This window comes from Podarcis gaigeae (assembly GCF_964106915.1).
Source record: "Podarcis gaigeae genome assembly, chromosome: 10".
In the NCBI taxonomy this organism is placed as follows: Eukaryota; Metazoa; Chordata; class Lepidosauria; order Squamata; family Lacertidae; genus Podarcis; species Podarcis gaigeae.
In genome coordinates, this window is record NC_139686.1 from 62,868,522 (window position 1) to 62,896,504 (window position 27,983).

At 41.4% G+C, this 27,983-nt stretch overlaps 2 protein-coding genes across 8 annotated transcripts in view; one reads left to right on the forward strand and one right to left on the reverse strand.

Moving 5' to 3' along the window:
• Positions 1–1,875: 1,875 nt before the first annotated feature.
• ZBED4 (zinc finger BED-type containing 4) lies at positions 1,876–25,242 on the reverse strand. Of its 3 annotated transcripts, XM_083699610.1 has the most exons (6): positions 25,148–25,242; positions 22,056–22,241; positions 20,384–21,261; positions 13,998–14,049; positions 12,657–12,761; positions 1,876–7,043 (listed from the first exon to the last, which is right to left on the reverse strand). In XM_083699610.1, the coding sequence occupies exon 6, from the start codon at positions 6,682–6,684 to the stop codon at positions 3,184–3,186; it is 3,501 nt and encodes a 1,166-aa protein (XP_083555736.1). In that variant the 5' UTR covers positions 6,685–7,043; positions 12,657–12,761; positions 13,998–14,049; positions 20,384–21,261; positions 22,056–22,241; positions 25,148–25,242; the 3' UTR covers positions 1,876–3,183. The 3 variants fall into 3 exon arrangements, with proteins under 3 accessions (XP_083555736.1, XP_083555735.1, XP_083555734.1); XM_083699609.1 differs by lacking the exons at positions 20,384–21,261; positions 22,056–22,241; positions 25,148–25,242 and adding exons at positions 15,895–16,142; positions 19,612–19,811; XM_083699608.1 differs by lacking the exons at positions 20,384–21,261; positions 22,056–22,241; positions 25,148–25,242 and adding an exon at positions 19,612–19,888.
• A 111-nt stretch (positions 25,243–25,353) lies between these two features.
• Positions 25,354–27,983, forward strand: part of BRD1 (bromodomain containing 1) — a 44,977-nt gene continuing 42,347 nt past the window's right edge. For 4 of the 5 annotated variants that reach the window (XM_083701328.1, XM_083701329.1, XM_083701330.1 and 1 more), the window contains exon 1: positions 25,367–25,794. The gene's annotated coding sequence lies outside the window, so the exon portion shown is untranslated. Of the gene's footprint in view, positions 25,795–27,983 lie in introns of all 5 variants that reach the window. The other variant, XM_083701327.1, reaches the window with a different exon arrangement.

Genomic DNA, 27,983 nt, shown 5'->3' on the forward strand with positions numbered 1-27,983 from the left:
GTGGAGGTGGGGCACTCAAACAAACCAGTTAAGGAAGGTTACAGGATTCAGACATAATGCCAAATCATCATTAAAACAAGTCATGGTCCATAAGCTAAGCCAACAACAAACCATGACTTCACGTTAAAAGAGTACAGACCCTATGGTGTTAACATTTGCAGAGGAGCCCCTCTTTGTGGTTCCACTATTCTCAAGTTTGGGGATGGCAATCTGGGGGAAGTTATTTTTGTGGCAGCCCGGAAGAGGATATTCATGGTGAAATTCCCTCTCCAAGAGTCATGTATCTGGTACCTTATCATATGCTGAAGTAAACACCTCTTTACCCTGGCCTTTGACTCTAGAGTGTTATTTTTAGGACCCATTGTATTCTTCTGATTAAAAATCAAGGAAAAACAATTTACAATCTAGTATTTTCATATTGTTGTAAACCACACTGGGACTTTGAAGTGAAGGGCAGGTAAGAACTTGAACATATTATAATAACAAATTCGTTGGGAGAAAACAAACCATGGTTGCTGGGCTGGGCTCATACATTTAAACAACCTGTGGTTAGGCAAAACCAGCCATAATTTAGACCTATATGAAAATGAAACCCTCATCTGCCTTAGGTGTTGTCCTGCATCTGTTAGTAAAGTGTTTTCAATGCATTTTCTTAATTTTTTTCCCCATAAATTGATTCCATTCTACTCTATACAGTGGTACCTCTGGTTATGTACTTAATTCGTTCTGGAGGTCCGTTCTTAACCTGAAATTGTTCTTAACTTGAAGCACCACTTTAGCTAATGGGGCCTCCTGCTGCCGCCACGCCGCCGAAGCACGATTTCTGTTCTCATCCTGAAGCAAAGTTCTTAACCCGAGGTACTATTTCTGGGTTAGCGGAGTCTGTAACCTGAAGCGTATGTAACCCGAAGTACCACTGTATAGTGTTTCTAAAGATTGTGCATTTAGAATAGAATGGAATAAACAGACCTCACCTCTGGTCAGACCTCACCTGGAGTACTGTGTCCAGTTCTGGGCACCACAGTTCAAGAAGGACACTGACAAACTGGAACGTGTCCAGAGGAGGGCAACCAAAATGGTCAAAGGCCTGGAAACGATGCCTTATGAGGAACGGCTAAGGGAGCTGGGCATGTTTAGCCTGGAGAAGAGGAGGTTAAGGGGTGATATGATAGCTATGTTCAAATATATAAAAGGATATCACATAGAGGAGGGAGAAAGGTTGTTTTCTGCTGCTCCAGAGAAGCGGACACGGAGCAATGGTTCCAAACTACAAGAAAGAAGATTCCACCTAAACATTAGGAAGAACTTCCTGACAGTAAGAGCTGTTCGACAGTGGAATTTGCTGCCAAGGAGTGTGGTGGAGTCTCCTTCTTTGGAGGTCTTTAAGCAGAGGCTTGACAACCATATGTCAGGAGTGCTCTGATGGTGTTTCCTGCTTGGCAGGGGGTTAGACTCGATGGCCCTTGTGGTCTCTTCCAACTCTATGATTCTATGAATATCGTATGGCAAAATGTTTTGGCTTTGTTTTTTGAGTAAACAGCTCTTCAGCATTGTGTTCTAATGTGTGATTGCAGACTGACATCTCTAACCAGTACTTATCACTGTATGTTCTTAATGCAACTGCCAGGTCACATACATCATTTTCTGCAACTGGTAGTTTAAGTAATAGAATCCAACTGAGACAAAAAAAAAAAAAAAATACAAGAAAGTAAGAAAATTTTGAAGGAAAGATTGCAGAAGTGCCCTCCCCAATTATTGTTTAATGTAACCCCGTGCACTTGCTATACTTCTGCACATTCCTCAAAGTACTTTTCCACCAGAAAATCCTCACTGCACTCTAAAGAGAAAATAGGGTAATTCAACTCACTCTAAAAATTGCAAATAAGAGGTTTAATTTCAGAAACTGAGTTCACCATTTATAAATACACTAAAACATAGTAAATGCAAAAATTAGGCAGAGGTACAGTATTTTAACAAAACTACATCTTTTCTAAAGGTCATAGTCAATTCATTTCCCCTAAAGAATTTCATCAATGCACAAAAAATGGGGAGACAAATCTTAATATTAAAAAAAAGTTGAGACCATACTGTTTACAATTAAAATGCTGGCTATTCTTACCTCAGTTCGAGGTTTAAAGGGTTCTACAATATTTTATTTGCCTGATGGACACTGTCAATTATGGGTCAGATCTACTATATAATATTCTAGGCAGGGCACCAAACTGTCAGGGTTATATTCATAGAGAATCATATTCTTTTAACAGGAATGCAAGAGGATGTCATGCACATTTTTCAATTACATGGGAAACCAAGACTTAATTTTTACACCAAGAAGTATCGGATGTCTTGTTGCACTCAATTTTTAAAGGCTTTAGCATAATACCTACTCTTTATATTTTACCTTTCAATAAACTGTATTAAATAACAAACATTAATTGGAAAAAATTGGAAATAAACATCCCAAAGACCTTATAAATACTCAAGCTCTAATTCAGTTACAGTGTAAAAAAAAACCTGAATAGGGACCACTGAATGGCAAGATTATAGATTACTGTATAACTGATGTTCCGTAATACCTCTAAATTTAATTTAGTCAAATACTAATTCAATAGCCACCCTTAGTACACATATATCACACTTGAATATCATCATTACCCTTTAAGTACATTAGGCCTGCAGTTAAAACCTGCTAAATAGAAAGATGGCTTCAATTCCACCTTTATGTACAGCTTTCTTCTGACAGCTACAAAATGTTTTGTGTAATTAAAGCAAATTTCAACTAATATACAGTACCTGGTTTATGGTTTTTACATAATTGAATAAAAAAACTACATAATAGAACTGTTTACATCTTTTTCTTTGCCATTCCATTCAAACTGTTTTAAAACTTCATTTACAATTCTCAATTAAAACCAACATGATTTTGTATTATCAGGACAAAGACATGTCTAAATTCTAATGTGAACTTAAAAAACCCCCCAACATATATACAATATCTGGCCTGAAGGACTATTAATAAGGCACATGTAGACATATAGAAAGCTTAAAAATAAAACTAGAATTTGGAACTACAGTCACTGATTAAGATGTCATACATGGCCCCTTCTGGAGCAATTTAACAATCCAAGTTACAAATACAGTAATTACCCAGTGAGCAACAATTTTTTTAGACTGGCAGCTTGTTCAATACTGGAAGTATATCAAAGGAAGATTTACTTTCAAAAATATAAGTTTCTCAAAGTGTTCCATTGCTAGCCTTGACTGACTAAAGCTGATGTTTTCATTGGATGTACTGAACAATCTCTCGGATGGGACAATGCTTGGAGGACAACCGAGGAATCGAACTGCTAACTTCGACAGTACTGGCCAAGATGATTTCTTAAAGTTCCAGTAAGTTAGGGGATCACAGTTATGCTCAAGTACTTCTTCCGCCAAGTACAAAAGCACCATCTCTTCTGGCAACTTGGCCTTTTCTTTTGGAGCTTTTGCTTTTTTCATGTCTTCCATAAGTGACCAAAGATTATTGTCCCCGTAAGAGTTTTTAGATGATGAACCTGTACCACAGCCATTGGAAACAGGTTTCTCATCATCTGAGGTAGCGTTTAGTATTTCCAGCTCCCTGATTAAGTCCTGTTTATACTGCTCCGCCTCCTCTTCGGTGAATAAGGAAGCTTTATAACGAGGGTCCAAAAGTGTAGCAAAAATATACCGTGGATCATGAAGTGTGGAGGACAGTCTACTCACCATAGCTTCCTTTAAGGACTTTAGCATGGTATCGATGCCCATCGTTTCTTCAAACAGCAGCTCAATTTTCCGGTTGAGTATATGAATCATTGGAATTACTTGACTTAGAGTGGACATGTGTGTACTCATCTCTCGGCTTGCCACTTCAAACGGTTTAAGTGCGTGACAGACAGACTGCATTACTTTCCACTGATCACAGCTTATTAACTCCCTGAAGCTGCACTCTACGGACATTTCATCAATTGCTCTTTTCTGTTCAATTAGGCGTTCAAGCATATGGAAGGACGTGTTCCACTTTGATGGAACGTCTTGGATCAGCTGGTGCTGCGGCAAGTGATACTCCTTCTGCAGATCTGCCAGTTTCTCCCTTGCTTTTGCTGACCGATGAACCCGTTCACAGATCTTTCTTGCAATACTAAGCAGGTTCTGAACCATTCTCTGGCTTTTAATAGCTTCGGTTACTATGAGGTTAACCGTGTGACCAAAGCACTGCACACTTGAATGCTCCCCTTCATTTAAAGTCTTTCCAATAGTCTGATTATCTGTAACAGTAATCCCAACCTGAAGCCCAATCGATGCGATCCAGGCTTCCCACCAATATTCTAGCTGCTTCTGAATGCTGATGCCGTTGTAGTCACAATCAATCTGCGATACATTTAAAAGAGCGGAGCAATGGTAATCTTCACACTGTGGTCGAACCCTAGACTCAAACGTTACCCAGTGAGCAGTAAGGGTAAGATATTCTCGAGTTTGGTTGCTCATCCATATTCCTGATGTAAAATGGACTACTCCGCTTTCAGCTTCTTTCAGATGTGAAACGATTATTTCTTTTACGCTATCATACATATCGGGAATTGCAGTACGAGAAAAATAAGATGGCGAAGGCAACGAATACTGAGGCTGCAAGAATTCAAGCAATCGATTAAAGCCAATATTGTCTACAAAAGAATATGGCTGAAGGTCAAGTGCAATCATTTCTGCTACAAGACTGGTAATTTTTTTGGCAACAGGGTGAGTGTCAGAAAACTTGTCATTGGTTTCATCGAAAGATGATGACCCCAACAGATCTGTGCTCAGTGGCACGTGACTATTTGCAGAAGAGGACAATACTGGCTCGGAGGCATCTGGTTTGAGGACATTGTTATGAAACCGTTGTAAATGTCTTAAAAGGCAACTTGTACCTAGATTGGTTGGCTTTTTCCCTCGACTTATTGTACGTCCACAGTGCATACATATTACTTTAGTTGAATCAGCAGAACAAATTGAAAAATGATTCCACAGTTTTGAGGTCTTTTTGCTACTGACAGGAAATATGACTTGTCTCTCATTAGAAACCATTGTGGGTAAGTCAGTCAATTTTGACGACGAACATTCTGCAGAAGCCAAGGTAGCATAAGGAGAATTTGCTAAACTCACATCTATAAAGCTCTTCTGGATCCCGACGACTTCGGGGTGACGTCTGTATAAATGTCTCGTCAAACAACTTGTGCCTACATCACCCTTTTTCCCGCGATTTATAATGCAATTGCAGTGTCTACACACAACTTTTAGACTGTCACCTGGAGATAAAGAAAAATGATGCCATACCTCTGACTTCAGCTTTCGCATCATTCGTTTGTTTTGATGAAAAACAGAGCCATGTTCAAATATCAAAGGGCTTTTTTCAGGGGAAGAAACTAAAGAAGCTTCACCTATATCTTCAGATGACGACAACAACGAGGAGTCCTCCATAAGTGTATCCCCCAAAGGAAGAGAAGAATTGTTTTCTTCTGCCATTCTGTCCGGAGAAGAACATATAGATGTTGGTTCTTTAGCTACTTTTGCAGGAGATGACCCAGAGTTTGGATCGCCATCTGAAGGCAGTATGGGTTGCAACAAAGTTGGAGAAGCAGAGTACAGAGGGGGTATGCTTGAACCACCTCCATTCTCTTGTAGAACAATAGAACGATGGGCTCTCCACATGTGTCGTATTAAGCAACTGGTTCCAAGATCTTTCCCATTCTTTCCTCTACTGAATTCATTCATACAGTGGATGCAAACAGCTTTTGAATTATCTAAAGGAGACAAATAGAAATGTTTCCAGACGGCAGACCTCCTTCTGGACCCAGATGTACTCTTAGGAACCTGGACCGTTTTCTCTGCTACATTTTCCACCGTTTCTTCACATTGGTTGTTGGGAAAGGGTTGACACAATCCACCACTGCCTTCTTTATTGCTCTTTTCAGGATGTAACATGTCTGAAGGCATCTCTTCAGTAGAAACTTTGGGAACAGACTCCTCAGTTATTTGATCTGGGGATGGAATCTTGGAAACGGTTTTCTTAACTAATTTTATGGGGGCAAGCACACTAGTTAAATCTCCAACATCGGCAGGCTGTGGCGGGATTAATAATGTAGGTGAAGAAAAGGAAGAGATAGACGCCATATTTCCATTTTCCTGAATGAGCACAGTGGGATGAGCTCTCCTCACATGCCTCATGAGACAACTTGTACTTAGGTCTTTTTCATTTTTGCCCCTGCTAAATTCTTTCATACAGTACATACATATTGCTTTAGTGCTGTCTCTAGGAGATATGAAGAAATGGTTCCAAGCAGGAGACTTTTTTCGGGAACTTATATTTCTGCTTGAAAGTAGGCTCTGTGTGACAGCTTCCATTGCTACATCATAAAGGGTGCTGCTGTACTGGGAAAACAGAGATCCATAATCATCTTCATTTTCTGCAGAGATGTATTTGCCTGAATTGTTATGGATGAAATTCTTTTCTCTATCGTCTTGTTCATCACTGCTATCTGTCTGTCTCAAGTCCTCTTGCTCAGTTTTTATATCTATTGTTTCTAAAGCAAAATTACTATCATCTTCTGGTTCCACTTTTAAACTGTTGATTTTATCCATCATAAAATTATCATCAATTTGTGGAGAATCTGACCTATTTGTATCCATGACTGACCTCAGTTATTTCTGCTGCTTCTTCATAACTTAGTGAATTCTTAGAATTGGGTTTAAATTGTATCTCTTAAGTCATACAAAAGGAAGGATGTGGAACTTAAGTTTGTATTTGTAGTTTCATAAGAAATGTTTATTACACAAACTTATGAAAGAGCATGTGGTTTAATGCACATAATCTCATTTCTCCCCCGGGATCATGAGATTTCCAGGTCATGTATTATTTTTGATGAGCGATGCTGCAAAATGTTTCATGTTATGGGAAAAAACCTAATGAGAGGATCATTAGAATCATGTTGAGTTTCTTCCTCTAAAAAATCATATATTCTTTTCAAATTTCAGTCCTCTCCCATCATCTAGAAAAAAAGAAAATAGAAAATGTGTAACTCCATCAATTCAACTGAGCTTACTTCATATGCTTAAAATGAATGATTACATATTTACCTCCACGTTTTGCCATTAAACATCACTGCTCTTATAAATTATGAGAAAAGAAAACACACACATTTCAGAAGAAACTTAATTCCACAAAATCTCTGTATTCAGAGTATATCTGAAAATAAATTTGCAGAAAGTATATGTAACAGCCAGAACCAAAACAACTAGTTCAGATGTATCCAAGAGCTTAATCATGCCAGATATGAACCGTTATCAACCCTGCCTTTTTGGTGAACACTCTTTAACATTTCACAAGCTGTCTTTGCAGGTACAGTCCTGTTCAAAAGCATTTTGGCATACATTATATATGGGAACTTTGAGAAAGAAAGGTGAAAAACACCTTAGTCAAAAAACTTTTTGGTCCTAGCCATTATTTGTCTGTCACCCAATTAACAGTCTCTACTTAAAACTATCTAAGCTTAAATGTTGTAGAAAAAATAAATGAGAACTTATTCGACAAATAATCAAAACCATGATGAGTAAGAAGCAGAATAGGCTTATGACATACTGATAAACACTTTGAAAAATCTACATGTCAGCTGAACAAAGGGAATGAACCAGGTGATTGTTGTATGTTTTATTACTTACACTGTTAACTTATTTTTTTGTCTGTGGGAAAGAATGGAGAAATAGGTGGAGTCACTTTGTGGTTGCTGTACAGATAATCCATCTATTTCCCTATTCTCTCCCATCCAAAATTTGTTTATTATTTGTTACATATATCTTCCCCTTCTTCAGTAGGGCACAAGGAAGAATACATAGGATTTCCAAACATTCTGCCATTCAGGCCCAGATCATTTTAGATTCAGTAAATTTGCCTTTGTACAGGCCCAGGAGTTAAAAATTGATCAGTCTAAGTCACAGAAAGCTGGCTGCTAAGTTATGCTACCATTTCCACTTTCATTAATTCCGCCATTGCTCTCACTCCATAATTTAAGGTGATGGAAACAGCCCCAACTCTTGCTTCCCCTTTAGTAAGTTTTTGAAGGAGGCATGTGTGTGAATGGACATGGCATGTTAATTTGGTGCTGAGACTACATTGGCCATCTAGTTTACAGTTTCCCTGGGACGCAAGCAAAGCCGAGGGGGTTCTTGATACAACAGAATGCCGTAAAGAAAAGAACACAAAATGAGAGGAAAGACAAGATCTTGGAGAAAATTAAAGAGTTAGAGAAGAAGTTAAGACTAAATCCGAAGTCACAGCCGATTCTGAGAGAAATTAAACTCCATCAGGCACAATATTCTAAACTGATAAACCAGGAAAGAGTGGAAGATTAAATTAATGAAACAAAAAACTTTTGAATCGGCAAACAAATGTGGGAAACTGCTGGCTTGGCAGTTGAAGAAGAGACAAAAATTAAATATAGTCACAAACCTGGAAATTGAAGGAAGAAACATTCAGAACCCAGTGGAGATTAGAAAGTATTTTCAGAAATATTTCAAAAAATTATACACTCAAGGGCCGCAGGATGAGGTTGAGATTAAACAATTTTTGGAAAAAAATGGACTTAAAAAACTGCCACAAGAAAACAGATCACTCCTGAACAGCAAAATAACACGACAAGAGATCGAACAAGCCATTCAGAATATGAAATTGGGCAAATCTCCAGGGCCAGATGGCCTGACCTCCAAGTATTATAAGACACTAAGAGACTATTTGATACAACCATTGATGGAGGTCAGTAATGAAATTATGGAGGGAAAGAAGGCGCCGGAATCGTGGAAAGAAGCTTTTATCACATTGATACCAAAATCAGAAACTGAAAAGACACAACTCAAGAACTATCGTCCCATCTCCCTTTTAAATGTGGATTACAAAATATTTGCTGATGTTTTGGCAAGCAGACTTAAAAGAGTTTTAAATGAAGTAATTCATAAAGACCAGGCAGGCTTTCTCCCAGGTAGACACATGTTTGATAACACAAGGAACATTATTGACATTTTGGAACTTTTGCAAACAGACATAAATACAAAAGCAGTGTTAATCTTTATAGACGCGGAGAAGGCCTTTGATAATATCTCTTGGAAATTTATGAAGGGAAATTTAAAAGAAATGGGAGTGGGACGGGGTTTTGAGAATGGGATTGATGCAATATATTCAGAACAAAAGGCAAAACTGGTAAGTTAACAATGTGGTTACAGAAGAGTTTAAAATTGAAAAAGGAACACGACAAGGCTGCCCGATTTTCCCTCTGTTATTCATTTCAGTTCTGGAGGTGCTCTTGAATATGATCAGAGGGGACCGGTTGGTGCAAGGGATTCAGGTCGGAGCGAAACAATATAAACTTAAAGCTTTTGCAGATGACCTAGTTTTGACCCTGCAGGAGCCAGAATCTAGTACGAAAAGAGTATTACAATTGATTCAAGACTTTGGTCGGGTGGCGGGATTTAAACTAAATAAACAGAAAACTAAGGTGTTGGGGAAAAACTTGACAGATACAGAGTCAGAACGGTTTCAGAGAGAAACAGAATTAACTATGGTTAAAAAAGTAAAGGACCTAGGGGTAAACATAACAGCAAAAAATCTGAGTCTATTTAAGGATAATTATGAAAAATGTTGGTCTGAAATTAAGAGAGACTTGGACAGTTGGACAAAATTGAAGCTTTCTCTGTTAGGCCGAATTGCTGCTATTAAGATGAATGTATTGCCAAAGATGTTGTTTTTGTTTCAAACATTGCAAATTGTGGACAAGACGGAGTGCTTCCGGAAGTGGCAGAGAGATATTTCTAAATTTGTCTGGCAGGGCAAAAAGCCCAGAATTAAGTTTAGGATATTAACTGATGCGAAAGAAAGAGGGGGCTTTGCCCTGCCAGACTTAAAGCTGTATTATGAAGCCGCAGCTTTCTGCTGGCTAAAAGACTGGCTACTTCTCGAAGACACTGATGTATTGGATCTGGAAGGTTTTAACAATGCTTTTGGTTGGCATGCATACTTATGGTATGACAAGGTTAAGATCAATAGGGCCTTTAAGAGCCATATTGTCAGGAAAGCAGTATTTAATGTCTGGACAAAATACAAAGACTTATTGGAAAACAAAACTCCGAGGTGGCTTTCACCTCTGGAAGCTAAGGCCCGAAAAAGACCCAATATGGAGGCCAAATGGCCAAAATATTGGGAAATAGAAGAAAAAGATGGAGACAATTGGAAACTGCAGAGTTTGGAGAAAATGAAGGATAAAGTGCGAGACTGGTTACACTACGCTCAGATTAAAGAAGTTTTTAAAAATGACAAAAAGTTAGGGTTCCAGGTGGAGAAATCGAAGTTGGAAACAGAATTGTTAGAACCAAAGACTAAGGTACTATCAAGAATGTATAACTTGCTGCTAAAATGGAACACACAAGACGAAATGGTTAAATCGGCTATGATAAAGTGGGCACAGGACATTGGGCATAACATTATGTTTGAGGACTGGGAAAGGTTGTGGACCACTGGGCTGAACTTCACTGCATGTAATGCTCTGAAGGAAAACGTAATGAAAATGATATACAGATGGTACATGACCCCAGTTAAACTTGCCAAAATATACCATTTGTCTGATAATAAATGTTGGAAATGTAAAGAAAATGAAGGAACATTCTTTCACCTCTGGTGGACTTGCCCTAAAGTGAAGGCCTTCTGGGAAATGATATATAATGAGTTGAAAAAGGTATTTAGGTATACCTTCACTAAGAAACCAGAGGCCTTCCTCCTGGGTATTGTCGGCCAGAAGGTGTTAAAGAAGGACCGAACATTTTTTATGTATGCAACAACGGCAGCAAGGATACTCATCGCTAAGAACTGGAAAACTCAAGATCTACCCACACTGGAAGAGTGGCAGATGCAGCTGATGGACTATATGCAATTGGCGGAGATGACTGGCAGAATCCGAGACCTGGGGGAAGAAAGGATTGAAGAAGATTGGAAGAAATTTAAGATTTATTTACAAAAATAATTTGGTTGAATGTTAAGAAGGATGCTTGATCATAAATAAGTGGCCACCACTAAACTAGATTGGAATTTGATGATAAGTGAGATTAAAGAAAAGACAAACCCTTTAGGAGAACTATTAGATTATATTTAAACGAGTGGATATAAGATTGTAAACAAGATGATAATTTGTTTGAAAAAACTTTTTAACGATGTAAGTGGGAGCAGGAGACGTGAGGAAGTCCAAAGAAGTTATCAAATTTTGTTATGATATAAGTAATGTTGTTTATTATCTGTGTATCTCTTTTATAAAAAAATAGTTTACAGTTTCCCTCGTTTCCCTGCTATAATACTCAGGATTCTCCATATCTAAGCAGAGACATGGACACTAACATAGCAACTTGGTTTAATCTAATAAAATAAGGCAAACAGACAGGAAACAAAAGAGGATAAACTCTACAGGAAGGGGGGGGGGGCTTTTCATGTACTGTATTTTAATCTAGTTCCACAAGCTTAACCCTAAAGCTGTAGGATATGTCTTTGGACTATGGTCTACTCTGTGGGGGTTTTTTAAACTGCATCTCTCAAAGATTCCAGAATTTCTATTCATTTAATATGAAAACAGTCTAATTTGCATGCCGAAACTATCACTCATGGGAGTATATTCCATTTCTACTAGTCCATAGTAACTATCAAAAAGGAATGACATTCATGCTGACTCAACTGTTAATTTCAATATTAACTGAAATGAGGTGTTAGATCTTATAATAAAAATACTTAATAACAACATTTAATGATGTTTTTATTAGCCACAAAACATTCACCATTTGTCTGTGAGGCTAAATTGGCAAGACAGATATGTTCCTATCAAATCTTCTGCCTTTTACGTTTGTTTTCATTGAGATAACAGCTAAGAATGAACATATTTAATTAAGAGGGCTGTTTCCCCTTGATATTCCCCTTTTCTTCATACATAGTTTGAAGTTCTGAATAGCAGAGTTGGTAAAATATGCATGTTCTTTAAAGAAGGTTCTAATACTTAATTGTTGTGATAAATCCGAGAGTTGTTCAATTCCACTCTCAACCACTTCAAACAATGATATTTATAAAGTCTACATTTCACTTATTATTGAGAAAAGTGCAATCAGCAGAGCTATCCATAATTACCCTAGAGGACAATTTAGAGACAGGAGCACATGAAAATGCCAGACTGCCCATGACATGGTTTACATTGCAACTGAGCAGTCTCCACCTTCAAGATTTTTTGCTAAGTCAGTCTGCTTTCTAGCATAAATCATGTTACATTTAAGCCAAAATCTCTAGCTTCTTATATTTCATTTCATCTCCTTTCTCACAATGCTGACTCCCACAGAATTTAGCATGCATGGAGGGTAAAGAGTGGTGGCTCAGAGCAGGCAGGTACTCACTACTAAAGGAGGAAACTGCAGAATTCCTTCCCCTCAACAAGCAAGAGGCTAAGATAAGACCAATAAAAACCTCTAAATTGCAATTTCCTAAATGCATCCCTTTTTATTTGAAACAAAAGTTTCAATTTACCTCCCAAATTTGTAGTAATTTGTAGTAATCTGAAAATGTTTGGTGCATTTTGTAATTTTTCACCTACCTTGTAGGCTTCATCCTTCTCATTAAGCCCATGTGGATAGACAAACTTGACTTTTTCACAGTTTCTTTGATTTATTGAAGAAAGATGTCCGCATTCTCTGAAATCCTGTACAAAGACAAATAGCACTCATTTTATATTTTCCTCATTATTCTGCATTAACTACTTTTGAGTAGGTTTAATGATTTTTTTTTAAATCCAGGCATCATTCTCTTAGGAATGATAGTATGACCCAATTCAGACCTAATAACAAACCTCTTTCTTCATGTGCAGCGAATGAGGTTCAAAACTTTGAAACTTCCTGTTTCATCTGAGCACAAACTAATTTCCCATAATTGAACAAAACGTGAAAATGTGGTTTGTTTTGCAAACTGCACCTGAAGTATTAAAATACCCCACCCCCCTGGTACAGGTAAAGGAAGAAGGGAACACAGAGGTCTATTGTAATGCACTCTCCTCACAACAAGCCATGGTTGATTGCAGCGTCTGAACTATGTATCACTCAGATTATTAGCAATTATTTGAATTCAAAAAGTGAGCAATTTAATTACCTTCAAGTTAAGAAAGAAGCTCCAACTGAAATGGTGAAGCATTTAGAAACCATCTAATATAGTTGGACGTCAAAGTATCACTGCAACACTGGCACACCAAAAATTCTTTAAGAACCATGCTGAATTATTAGTAGCACAGCAGCTTCACTTCCATTGCTACTTATTCAGATAATTAACTTTCATGGAAAATTTGACAAAAGGATTTAAAGCAGCCTGCTAGCAACTCAATGCTTTGGTTACATCATTCTTCACTTGATGTCAATCTGCTCAAGTCCATTTTAAAATGATGGCTTTGATTTTTAAAAATACTTTAGGCACTGGATATTTTAAGACCATCTCTCCCCTATGAACCCACCCACATTCTTTAGAGCCCCTGCTCTATTTCCCACTATTGCTTGAAGAACATCAGGTGGATACATAAGAAAAGTACCCACAGTGATGATACCTAGTTTATGAAATTCTTCGCCTCAGAATATCCAGCCACTGTTCTTCCTCCCTGTCTTTAGAAACCAGACTAGACACTTATTTCCACATGCCTTTGTCCTCTGTGGTGATAGGCAGATTGGTTCTCTTATTGGGATTTGTTTCTGGTTTTGCTGCTTTTGTATTTGAATGATGCTGTTAGAAGTTTTATTTCTAGTGATACTATGTATTATCACTTGTTTTATCAGCATTATCCACTTTGAGAGCTGCACATATGGGAAGGCTGGATACATTTTTTAAAAATAATAATAATTTCACATGGAAAATGTAGCAAGTCAATGAAAATAAATATGGTTGACAGGGGACTCACCTATTTGGCCTATTGTCTTCCCCTGGCTTCATTTCAGAGACAATCTCCAGATCTGGAGGGGAAGGACAGAGGGAGAAAGAAAAGAAGAGAGACCTAAATCCATACCCTTTGTTTTTGACCTAAGTGTATAAAGATACCCACTTTTCTGCATATAGTCACTTCTAATGCATCAAACCTTACTCAAATCTTATTTTTGTAACTTTTAATATGCATCCTTCACCACTGCCATGTCAAGTTACTTAAAATGTTTTCATTCAAATGAGATTACTCCAAATATAACTAATGTTGGATATCAGACAAATATAGTATGTGAGCAAGATCTTAGAACAGCACACAACAACTGTCCTGTTTTGTGACAATATGCAATTTAAAAGATCATTTATAAATTAACACAATGAAGCATGAAGCTGCATAGATCCAGAATGGAAACAGGTACACAACTGGAAACCAGAGACTATTCCAGCATTGATTGATTGATTGATTGATTGATTGTAAAGATGGACAGGAAAAGAGCATATATATTGGAGGCTATATGTCATCCCATAGTTCATAGTTTCTAAACTGGTCAGGATATTTTTGTTATCAACAAATATTGCACTTCCAAATTTCAAGCACAAGTATATCCAATGCATATCTGAAAAGCAACCCATATAACCACTTCGGGTGTGGTTCAAAGACTCTCTCAAGGCAAATCTTAATAAATGTACTACAAACACCGACAACTGGGAAGCACTGGCCTGTGAGCACTCCAATTGCAGAACAGCCTTTACCAAAGGTGTCATGGACTTTGAGAACGCATGAACTCAGGACACAAGGGAGAAATGTGCTAAGAGGAAGGCATGCTTGGCAAACCCTCACCATGATCAACTCCCACCCAGAAACCTATGTCCCAACTGTGGAAGGACATGTAGATCCAGAATTGGCCTCTATAGTCACTTAAGGACTCAATGTTAAAACCGTGTTTATGGAAGACAATCTTACTATCCCGTTCTGCAAAAATTACAGGGATGTAAATAAATATTCCTCTTTTAACATGCAAAATCTAAAAACTACTGGAAGATTAAAATAATGAAATTTGAGTAGATGAGATGATGGTGCTAAAATAGGTGTAAAATATAACAATGCAAAATTATTATTTTTAATCAACACTTTTTTCAGTCTGTGGTCTCTGTAAATTAAAGGAGTGTCTAAGCCCACCACAGATATAACATTACCCAGGGTTTTAGTAATCTCCCCTTCTCTGCTCAGTGCCCCTTCAGTGAAGCGGCAGGAGAAATGGAGCCCCTTCCATTTCTCCTCCCGCTTCGCTGAAGGGGCACTGCGCAGCTCTCCCTCTCTGCTGAAGCCAGGAGAGTCTTGCTCTCCCGGCTTCAGTGAAAGGAACCCGAAGCCTTCGGAGCGCAGCTTGAGTTCCCGCTGCGTTCCAAAGGCTTCAGGCGGCTATCTTTGAAGCCTGGAGAGCCAGAGGGGTCGGTGCGCACAGACCCCTCTCACTGTCCAGGCTTCAGCGAAAGCAACGCGACGCCTCAGGAGTGTGGAGGAAGCGCTCCCTCTGTGCTTTGGAGGCTTCGCGTTGCTATCGCTGAAGCCAAGGAGCCTGCATTCGCTCCATAGGACGCACACACATTTCCCCTTTATTTTTGGAGGGGAAAAAGTGCGTCCTATAGAGTGAAAAATACAGAAAGTTCATGAGGCAATGGATGAAGGGGCTTTTAGTCGTTTACAACTGTGACTTTTTCTATCAACATATGTCAGCCTTGCAAATTAGGGTGCAATCCTATGTAAGTTTACCTAGAAGTAAGGCCTATTGAACTCAAAAGTGACTTCTTTCTGACTAGACATGCACAGGATTGTGCTACTACCCTGCAAATTAATTAATTAATATTAAATGACTAACCTGTGTTTCTAAGCTGGCTACAAAGCAGCAACCAATATGGAAACACTAGCCTCTTAGCCGATTAGCAAAAAAAGCCTTCTGCCAAGGGAACTGGTGAAAAAAAGGACAATGATCCAGCTGTCCTCTCCAGCCAGCTGCATTTCCATGTTGGTTTAGGAGGAAGGTGAAAAGGGGATGGATGAAGTGATCCGTTCCTCCTCTGTCAGCCCACATGAACTTGTTTGCACTGAATTCCTGGTCATCTAGGGCTACAAGACAAGTTGTTACATACAAGGCTGACCTAAGTACATGGATAATCCGCTGAAGTTCCTATTTCGAAAATGTTAACAAATTGCTAACTATATGCAACACTAATCTGGGTGTTCCAGTTACAGATAGGTAGCCGTGTTGGTCTGCCATAGTCAAAACAAAATAATAATAATAATAATAATAATAATAATAATAATTCTTCCAGTAGCACCTTAAAGACCAACTAAGTCAGTTCTTGGTATGAGCTTTCGTGTGCATGCACACTTCTTCAGATACACTGAAACAGAAGTTTCCAGACCCTTCTATATAGTGAGAAGGTGGGGAGGGGTATTACTCAGAAGGCTGGTGGGAATGGGTGATTGGCAGATAGCTGTGATGAGCCTGTTGATGACTCTTAACGACTGCAATAGGTCTTACAGGAAGAAGCAAGGGGTGAAAAGGTGAAAAATGGCTTTGTCATGTATAATGAGATAAGAATCCAAGGTCTTTGTTCAGGCCAGGTTTCTCCATGGTTTTAAGTTTGGTGATAAGTTGTAATTCAGCAGCTTCTCTTTCCAGTCTATTTCTGAAATTCCTTTGTAGTAAAACAGCTACTTTGAGATCTTGTATAGAATGTCCTGGGAGATTGAAGTGTTCTCCTACTGGTTTCTCTGTCTTGTGATTCCTGATGTCCGATTTATGTCCGTTTATTCTTTGGCGTAAGGTCTGGCCTGTTTGTCCAATATAGAGAGCTGAAGGACACTGTTGGCATTTGATGGCATACACAATGTTAGACGATGATATGGCATATAAGTAAGGAAAAGGAGAACAATCAGGTTATTCCTCCTTTATTTTAATTTATGATTAAAACGGAAAATGGTTTGTAGTTCAAAATACCAAGGTCCTCCCACCACAGTAAATAATTCAGTTTGAGGGACAGTTTATACTAGTCTCTATTTATCAAGCCAAATCATTAAGCAGTTCCACAGCTTGATCAGGAAACAAGTTGAACCTGACTTCTAGACCATAGACTCAATTCTGGGAGGCTTATTACGAGGCTACACTCTGCCAGTAGATGAAAACCAAACCAAACACAACTGCTATTGTTATAGATTTTTGTTTTGAATCCCTAAGACCAACAACTTTAGTAACAAAGAAATTAGTAAGCAAATAATTTTTTCTTCAAGAAGTGGTGCTGTTGTTTTTTAACACAAGCTGGATCGATAAGATTCCCTCACCTACTCAATTTCTCCTAGGGCAAGTTTAAATAGATAGATAGATAGATTCTTTATTGTCATTACACAAGTGCAACATTGCACAAGTGCAACGAAATTGGATAAATGAAACATGAAGGCTGCAAAAAATGCTTTCTTGTTATGACTCTCCAAACAGCAAACAAATATTTAAAATGATCCCTAGTCCACAATCTGGCTGAAACATACACAACTCCAAGCAATTGTTAGTTGGTTGTATGGGATGCAAGATGTTGCATGAAGAAACCTCACACATTTGGGATGACATATAAGAAAAGTTTAAACCATGGAGCTGCCATTGGGAAGTGGTCTATGACAACCTCCATGTGGGGGCTGAAGTGGGGGTTGAATTGTCCCTTAGTATGCATGTGCATGCATTAAAAACTTGTGTAATGCTGCCAAATCATTGATCCCCAATTCAGTCCATTGATCCACTGCCTATGCTGACAAACAGCCACTCTCCAAGGTCTCAAGCAGAGGTCTCTCCCACCCCTGATATCTGAGATACTTGTAACTGGAGATGCCATGGATTGAATTGTAAGGTCAGAATGGCTATTAACACTCTGATTACTCTGCATCAGGGTGATTTAATGAATTACAGGGTCCCTTAACCAACACTTGTGAAGAAGTGCTTAGACCTTAAGAAACCAGTCTCAAACCACAACCTCATAGGCTGAGTGCTCTAGGTCTGTGATAACTGCAAAGATGCACATATATTTGCTGGAGAGCTGGAAGTGGCCTTAAATTTCCCATCCCTATGGTAGAAACAATCCCTGGAAGTGCCTCCCCCTCTGCCTGGGAAGTTAAGAGGATTAGCCCAATAGAGCTTAGCACCTTTTGCTGTTAGACTCTGCACAAGGGTCCCTCATTTGTCACGGGGGGGGGGGGGGGGGAGAGAGAGGAGAAACTGCTTGCAAAGTGGGGGGGGGGAGCAAAGCTTGCTGTCAGAAAAGGTGTGTTGTCAGCCCACCTACCTCCTATTCCAGTAAGTGGAGGATGGAAGAAAAGCACTCTGGTACCACCCACGAAGTGTGTGTCTGGGACACCCCCCCCCCAAAAAAGGAAAAAACATAGCAACAAAGAGGACTATTGCATTGTTTCAGAGTGTCTGTGCGCCAACTTGAATAAAATATTGGGGGAGGGGGGCAGCCAGGTAAGCCCCACCTCAAGTAATTGATCCCATGGATCTGGCAGGATAATTGCAATAGCCTGCAGCTTTTTAAGAGTATATATTTAAAATAGATGAACAAATGAGCAAATTAAGTTCATTTGGATATGCAGAAGACATTAAAAAATAAATTTAAGCAACAGCAGAAAGAGGGGGAGGGAAGCCAAGCTTTGAAATGTTAACATGATGGTAAAATTAGGGAAATGTGTAAACCTGAAAAGCATTACAAAACGAACTGATTCCATGGATTAATCTGAATGGCATTTGAATGGCAATGCCCATCAACTTGGTTGTGGGTGTGTGTCTGAAGGATTTTCTTGTGGGGAAACCGAAGACCCCTATGGATCAATTTGAATGGCAATGCCCATCAACTTGGGATGTGTTTGTGTGTATGGCTGAAATATTTTACCGTGGGGAGGCCGAAGACCCCTATGGACCAAATTGATAAAATTTGGGGTGTGGGGGGTGACACACCCCACGGGCGTTTCCCAAGGGAAGGAGAACTCAAAGCGGGTGGTGGTTGTTGTTGCTGAGGGGGGGGGGGGAGGAGGGAAAGGTTTGAGAGAGGAACCGAACCGAGGGGCAGACAAAGCCACGCTCCAGGAAGGGACGCGCGGCGGCCCAGCACCTTCTGGAGGGGGGGGGGGGTTGGAGAGAGAAGCCCTTCCTCATCCGGCACTGGGAGGACATAAGGCGTTGCTGTTGGGAGGGGGGGTTGTTCCTCAAGGCCCAGGAATGAATTAAGTGTGTGAATGGAGTTTTTCTCCCTCTTCCCCTCAGGCTCTCCTCACAGACAATAAGGCCGGCGCACGCTTATTTGGAAGGGGGGGGGCTGTCGGCCTCTGAAAGGCGCCCCCCCTCGCGCCGTGTCCCTCTCCTGAGGTGGTGGGCCTGGTCCCAGCGGAAGGATTCCGACGGGCCAGGAGGCGTCCCTCGCCGGCCGAAAGGAGTCCGCGCGGGGTTGGGGGTGGGGAGGCTGAGGAGACAGGCGCTTCGCTTTCCCCCCCCCCCCCCACATATATATATCTATGTCTACCTACGGAGCGCCGGACCCTTCACTTCGCTCACCTCGTCTTTCTCCCGCGCGGAGCGACTCGACGCGGGCCCGCCTCCCCGGCCGCTTTGTCTCGCCTCGCCCGCTGCCGCCGCGACGCCGAACGACGCCGACTCCCCTCCTTCCTTCCTTCCCTCCCTCCACACACACACACACACATATACACCCGGCTCGGTCGACCACGCCGCGCACTGCGCATGTGCCGCGCGCGGCCGGTGGGGGAGGGAAAGGGGAGGCGGGCGAAGCCGGAGGGGAGCGTCGTCGTCGCCGCGCGCGACGTGGCGCGTCATCGGGAGAGCGACGCGTGCCTCGCCGAGGCGGACAAAATGGCCGGCAACGGTGGATTTGGGGGGGGGGATTGCGAACAGTCAGATCGGAAGTTTTTTATGTTTGATGTTTTATCGTCTATTTAATATTCTGTGGGAAGCCGTCCAGAGGGGGTAATATTATAATAATAATAATAATAATAATAATAATAATAATAATAATAATAATAATAATAATAATAGACTAATGTATCCTGGCCCAGTTGTGGATTTTGCCTGGGGTGGTGGTGGTTGTTTTCCTCTCTCTCTCTCTGCTGTGAGGGTGAGGAGGCCAACCGAAGGGGCCTGAGTGCGAGTTCTGCGCTCCCCCGCCTGAGAGAGACAGACGGGGTGGGGCGGAGAAGGGAGGCTTCGGCGGCGGCCAGGGCTCCCGATAGGCATGTTTTCACCCGGGAGGAAATGCCGCTCGACTCAGAGGGTATATAATAATTGTAATATTAATAGTAATATTTTTTTATACCCTGCATATCTGGCTAGGTTTCCTCACGCTTTGCGGCTGGTCTCTGTCGCTCGCTTTCCCCCAGTGGTAATTCGGATCTCCTGTGCCGCGAGAAACTCCCAACGCATTCAGCTCTTTTATGTACGAAGGCGGAAGGGTGGGGTTTATTTTATTTTAGAACTTCAAACTTTCGACCAGCACCGTAGATCTCGCTGCCCGAGTAATTTTTGCATACGATTGCAGCCTTGACAGCTGCGTACATATCGGAGTCTTGGAAGGTACATGAGCGCCAGGATTTCTTCTTTTGAACAGTCCCTCTCCCCCGCCCCGAAGTCGTCTGCTGTGCCCTTCCTACAGCCGTTTAGGTTAACTTGTTATGCTAACGTTGTTAACTCCAAAAAAGGGAAATTTGCTGAGGGAATCCATCGGCTTGATTTCTTTTCTCGCTTTTATTCAGAGTCTATGACTCATGACAGCTGAATGGCAGTTGTGGGGCTGAAAAGGTGTAGGTTGTGCTTCTTGGTCACTTGGTGCATGTTGTGAACGCTTCCAGCCCTGTGCACACTTTCCTGGAAGGAACTAAATAAAACTCTGTAAAGGCTGTTTGCTGGGTTCACTTTTGAGTAGACATTCATATAATTTCACTGTAAGTTGAGGTTTTATGGCACTGTTAGAACTGTATAAGGCAGAAGTGGTGAAGGACTGGATGCAATAGAAGGTGGGGCATCTTGAATTCATGGAAAGATGTTCTTGCAGATGCAGATATTTCAAGCCCTGTGGTGCTATAACCTTGCAGCCTACATCTGCCCAAACTCTTGCTGCTATCCAATTATTAAAGGCGCATCTCAGCACCATAAATATTAGGTGTGCCCTGTCCTTGACAATGCTTGTTCTGTGAGCTGACATGGAGGTATAGCAAGTTTAATACATAATTTATACTTTCCACCCAGAATGAAATGAAACTCTTTGGATCTTAAATATTAGAATTAATCATATAAAGGTGATTCACTTACACAGATCTTCCATATAAGACTACAGTCCTATGCACATGTATGCCTGTACTTGCTTACTCTAGGATATTAGTCTGCATGTGTGACTTCAGCCTGTGAATGTGTGTGGAGACGTGATGTACAGTAGAATTTGTTAAGATTTGCACAAAGACTGGTATTGTTCCAGAATTTATTGTATGAGCATAAGAGTACCCTTATAGCATTATGTTTTCTTTGTGTAAGGGGATAGGAGTTTAATTTTGATAATTAAACTATAATGGTGGTGGTGGTGGGGAAAGTGTACCCTTAAAGCAAATTAGATTTGATCCATTTAGCATAGCACTTATTGACAGACAGCAGCTTTTCAGCAGAGCGGTTTTCTCCTAGTTTTAATAGCTGAAAACTTTTAGCTAGAGATACCAGTTAAATCTGAGACTTTGTCTCGCAGGCAAGACCACATGTTCTGACACTAACCAATACCTGTTTATATTTAGCATCCTTAAGAGACATTTGTATGCTGGCTAAATACACACACCATCAGACTGGATTCACCCATGCAATTACCAGATTATGGGTTTTGTTTACTCAACATTTGTCTGTTTAGCATGCAAAAGATTTTGTAAGAGGTTTACCAGTACCACCACTCTCAGTCCAAACTTTTCCCTGCTGTTGTACTTTTAAAATCTTACATAACAGAAATTTACCTTAGTTGCTAGACCAGTTGTATGACTTTGGACCTACACCAAGAGAAAACACCACACAGTTCTTTTGTGTGAGAAAGATCTCTTTAGGATACAGAGTTGTATGTGTGGTGCAGTTTTGTCTGTCTCAAGTCTTAAAAGATGTTGATTAATTAGGTCCAGATAGACTGTGGAAATTGGGTGTTGTTTCTGAAAGAAATTGTAATAAACTTTTGTAAATTAGGGAGATAAAGCTGTGATGGGAACACTAGGCAAGATGACTCATACAACAGCTTCTGTATATATATTCAATTTGGTTTTACAGTGATTTTCTGTAACTAGGTAAAGCTCACCACCTGAACTAACAAATTAAACAAGCACATTATGAAATGAGTCTTAACTGATGTGGCTAGGCTCTACCCTATTTTCCATCATTTGTATTGCAGAGTTTTTCAAACTGTTAATAGTAAGCCTTTCTGTGTCAAGGGAGGGGGAAAAAATTCCCTTTCTCTCCCAAAGGATAAATAAGGCAAAACTAGAACTCTCGGGCTAGTTATTAAACACACACAAAATGGGGAGTGTGAAGAAAAAACAGGAGACCAACTAAGTTTTTTATTGGTATAAGCTTTTTTGTGGTGTAAGCTTTCATGTGCATGCACACTTCTTCAGGTATCTGAAGCTTATACCAAGAACAAACTTAGTTGGTCTCTTAAGGTGCTACTGGACAATTTCTTTTATTTTTATATATATTTCAACTGTGCCAGACCAACATGGCTACCTACCTGAATCAAGAAATAGGTGCCAGTACTCACAATGAAGTTGTTACAGTAGGTAGCACATTTTTAACAACAAAAAGGTGCCATACTGAGTACCCTTGAGTATGCCCTGGGGAGGGGAGCACTGGTCCTAAACTTGATTTCCCCCTGCTGTATCTAAATGAAGTTATATCTAACCCTTTCAATGAAAAAATAAAAGGAGAGTTGATTGTTAAGTACAGCATTCAGCAACATACTTGGCTCATAGTAAAGAAGTGTGTGGATGCAGCTTGAAGTTGCTAATAAAGCTGATAATAGGAACGCTTTGTTTTTAGTTTTCCAGCAGAAGGAAACTGGCTTAAAATGCAGTGATATGGAGAAACTTGAGAAGGTCAGAGGAAAATTAAAAAACAACGGGGATGACAGATTTGAATCATTTATTTAACTTAAATAATTTTATCACTAGCTGAGGACTTATAAAAAAGGCTTGTAATTAAAGGCTGTTGTAATGCATTATGTCATGTAGGCCTGAAATATGTAGTGTGAGCTGTATTTTGAATACTTGGTTATCTTTCAATGAATGTTACCCTTTATACAGAAAGTAATTATTAAGAAGTATAACTGAAAGTACTAGAATGCTATAATTACAGATAAGGGAATGAAATAGTTTAGTATTTTTGCAAGAATCCCTTGAGAACAAGGACAGCTGGCCATTCCCTAAAATTAACATAATATAGACAGAATTCAGCTTCTTTTTTCTTTGTATTATCGCCATATGAATATGTTGGGCATCTTTGCTACAAACTAACTTCAGGCCATTTGTTTCCAAACTCTTATTTAAGATTGTTGATTGATATGGGTATTTGCATCACATGTTGGAATTGCATCTTACTGTGGGTTCTAAAGTTTTACTTCTCCCACTTATATTCTTTTATTGTGTGACAGTCCTGAGCATTACTTAATTCAGTTTGAGACCTGGTTCCATGCAGATACTTGCAGATAAACAGGGGTGCTCACATACTATTGCCATAAAGCTTGTAATATAGGCAGTGGCGTAGCGTGGGGGCTGCAGGGGGGGCCGGCCGCACCGGGTGCAACATCTGGGGGTTAGGGAAATCCACAGGTTAGGGGGCGCAAATCCATGGGTTAGGGGGCGCAAATTACTTGCCTTGCCCCGGGTGCTGATAACCCATGCTACACCACTGAGTATAGGGATACGGGAACCTTGAGCCCTGCGGAGTATTATTGCACTACAGCTCTAATCATCCTTGACAATATTGGTCGAGACTGATAGTAATTGGGAGTCCAACTTCTAAGGAGCCAAAGGGCAACATTCCAATAACAATGTATCAGTATTAAATCCTAATACTATAGAGATGTTGCCTGTGGAAACAGAAAATATCCTCAGTAACAAAGAATAAAAATGTTTATGTTACTAACAGAACATGTGGCAATGCATACCATTAAAAATGTTTCCCCTCCATTGACAGACTCAATATAGTAAACTATTTTTTTTTACTTAACTTTTTAATATTCTGTTGGAAGCCGCCCAGAGTGGCTGGGGAAACCCAGCCAGATGGGTAGAGTATAAATAGTATATCATTATTATTATTATTATTATTATTATTAAAAGCATTTTTTACCATCCAATGAAATTTAATAGTTTCATGTACTTTCACTATGATCTACAAGCTACAGGAATGCCTTCAGATGTCTTCTAAAAGTCAGAGAGTTATGTCCTTAAGATATCAATGACTTCCCTTCTTCTCTTTCCATGGTTCATTTCCCGTATCACAAATCCCTGCATATTTTATATATATATAAAAAACCTATACCAAGGATGTCCAAGCAGTAGATCACGATCTACCGGTAGATCCCCAGCTGATCCTGGTAGATCGCTGGATCCTTATGTACAAAAAGTGATGGAGGGAAAGCTAAAAAACTCTGTGCAATCCCCCCCCCCCAAAAAAAAAAAGATCAACAACTCTGGGCACTTCCCTCCTAAAGAAATTCTGGGCAAGCCATCCATCCCAGGCTCGCTCCTCCTCCCTCCAATGACAATGGGTAGATCACTGCCAGTTTTTTAATACTAGGAGTAGACCACAGTCTCTTGGGAGTGGGGCATGCCTGCCCTATAACCATTCAGTATTCCATTATTTCATCCATGAAAACTTGGAAAGGTGGGCTTTCACGGGAGTGCCAAAAGTATGTCAGTGAAGACGGGCCCCAAGTTGGGGGCCGAATCCTGGCTTTAAAGCCCTCTGCATCAAAGAAGATGAAGATTTAAGTGGGATCTGGAGTGGCAAAGAGCCTGACGCGTCAGGACTCCCCAGTCGATCCTACGAAACCTTCTTCTTGCACCACGCTCCGCAAGGAAAAAAACGCCACGCCGCGGAAGATCGCCCAAGAAAGGGCCTCGTGCTCCCTTTCCATCCGCCCCGTCCATCCCTGAACCCGGCAGCAGCCTGCGGTCTTAACAAAATCCGACGCGCTCTCGGCCCCGCCCACCTCGCTCTCGAGGATTGGTTGGCGGCGGGCGGATGGATGACGAAGACGTTGGTGGGCGGAGCCTCCGTGGCCCCGCCCCCAGAACGCGCATCGTCGTCCGCGGGGCTGGGAGGTGCCTGGCGCCCTCGCGTCCCGCTGCTGCTGCTGCTGCTCCTCCCCCGCCTCCCTCCCTCCCCTCCCCCGCCGGCGCGAGCGCTGTGGTGAAGCCGCCGCATTGTTTGTGCCGAAGGGGGGAGGAGGAGGAGGAGGAGGGGAAGGTTCTCGGCCACGGGAGCCTCAGCGACCAACCCGCAGCCGGCCCTCCGCCCCCGAATGCGTCGCGGCAGCCGGAGACAGCAACCGCCGCCGCCGCCACCGGGAGCCCCAAGGCGGCCGGGACAGCGCGGACGACGAGGCCCCTCCCTCAGTCTCCTCACAGCCGCTCGGCGTTAGCAAGCTGAGGGAGCCGCCATTAGCCCCGGAGTCTCGCAGCCAAGGGAGGGGTCGGCCAGCTCCCTCAGGTGAGCGCCCGCGGCCCCGTCAAACCGCGACCCCCTCCCCCTCCGCGCCACCACCCACCTCACGGGCGGGCGGGCGCCATGTTTGCGGCCCGAGCATTGTCCCGGGTGGGGGGCAGGAAAAGCGAGGCGGGCCCGGCGGGGAGAGGTAGGGCCTCGCAAAGGATAAGGCGCCGGGCCTGGCGTGGGAGGAACCACTCGGCGAGAGGGGAGGGGCGGTGGGGGAGGGGAAGGAACCATCGGCGCGCCAGCGGGAGGGGCGCCCGCTGTTGTTGATGTCGCGGCCAGGCGGGCGGGGGGGAAGGCGACGTTCGGGGAAGGGGGTGGGCGGCGGCGGGGGGGGTGTTGTACGGGAATCTCGTGCAGGGCGCAACCATTCCGCGAAACCGAGGGGGGGAGGAGGATTGGAAAGAGGGAGGGTGGCCCTCGCCTCCCGCAAAACCTATCGAGTCTTCCTGTTTCGCCTGGTTCCCGTCGGGGAGGAAAGGGTTACTTCCTGGGGAGTTCGCTTTCGCTTTCGGGGCGAAGCGCGACTTTCCCCACCCCCCACCTTCCCCCTCGCCTTTCTGTTGTAACTCCCAGCTGGGAGCTGGCCCGGCCGGATTCAGTGCACTGGGTTCCGCAGTTTGTAAGAGGAGCGTTACCTCCCAGGGACCGGGGCCTTTTAACTCGGCGGCATGCAGTTGGAAGAGGCTTTCATCTTCCTTTCTGTAACGAGATGATGTAAGACGCTCCGCAAGTGGACGTGTGATTTATTATTTTGCGTTCCCAAGGGAACTGCAGATAGGGTAAACCCTGACTATAGTACTATAGTACAAGCCTCGCAAACGGTATGCTTTTTGAGGAAGGCTTTATTTTGGCAGTGTGGTCTGGTGATAAAATGTCACTTTTAAGACGCTTTGGCTGTTGCTGAACTTCGAGAAATGTTGATGATGATGATGATTTATACCCCAGCCACTCTGGGCAGCTCCCAACAGAATATTAAAAACACGGTAAAATATCAAACACTACAAACTTCTCTAAACAGGGCTGCCTTCAGATGTCTTCTAAAAGTCAGATAGTTGTTTGCACATATGGTAAGCATTTCTTTCTGTCATTCTTCTAGACGTGGAATTCATTCTCTCTCTCTGAACTAGATTTTATCTAGTTTATGATAGAGGAATACGCTCTCAGAATAACTTGCATGGTTCTTCGTTTTCCCATGGTTTTTTTTCTTTTTAAAATCCATGGGGAAATAGTTGTAGTTTAGCATAATATTTTCTTCCACAGTTTTAGTTTAGTTTTCATTTATATAATGTCTGAGATTTTGAAATGAATTATGGCTGTCAAATAGTACTGTAAACACAGTTTGGGTATTTTAAAAGTTTGCTTGGATCTAAAAATGTCTGAATGCGAGATCCATTTCTGTCTTTCTCATCAGTTCACCAATTATAAAATGAGAGAAGTAGTGGCCTACCTCACAAGGTTGTTAAGTCAGTTGGTTCTCCAAGGATTCAATCTGATTCAATGTGATGGGTAAATCCCATTGAACTGGAAAGCCATAGGATTATGTTGTAATAGCTCTCCATAAAAAGCTTAGAAATGCTCCCCATTGTGTACACACACAAACATAGCCCTCTTTCTGTTACAAAAATTGAAATGTGACATTGGATTTGATGCAGTTCAGTCTGGAACCAGTAAAAAAAAGCGGAGGAGGTGGGAGATGAGTTGCAAGCTACCAGAACAGGTCTGAGTGGCTGTTTCATAAGAGTGCCAATTTTGATGAAGGTTTGTATAGATGCCTCTTGCATTTGGGTGTTCACTCGATGAACTAGCTATTAAAACACTACAATTTCACAAAGTTCATGTAGCTTCTACTCCTCTTTCTTACCCCTCAGTATTTGTGATTAAAGATTTAGTGGAAATATTTGCACTTCCCAAAAGTGCTTATTGTGGAAAAAAATGTCAACACAATTTGAAAATAAGGAATATTCATCCTCTGTAACATGGGGAAGTGGGAGAACTGTCATTTGAAGGGAGGGCATTGACACAAATGTTTCAAATAGAGTTGGTGCCATGAATATGTGTAAAATATTTTCCCCAGTGCAGACATTTGTTGAGTGTTGCTTGTTTTATGTCTTCAGATATCATTGCACAGCTACCTTATTCTTTTCTTACTAACAGCTGCGGTTACTGGAAGAGAAAATGATGAT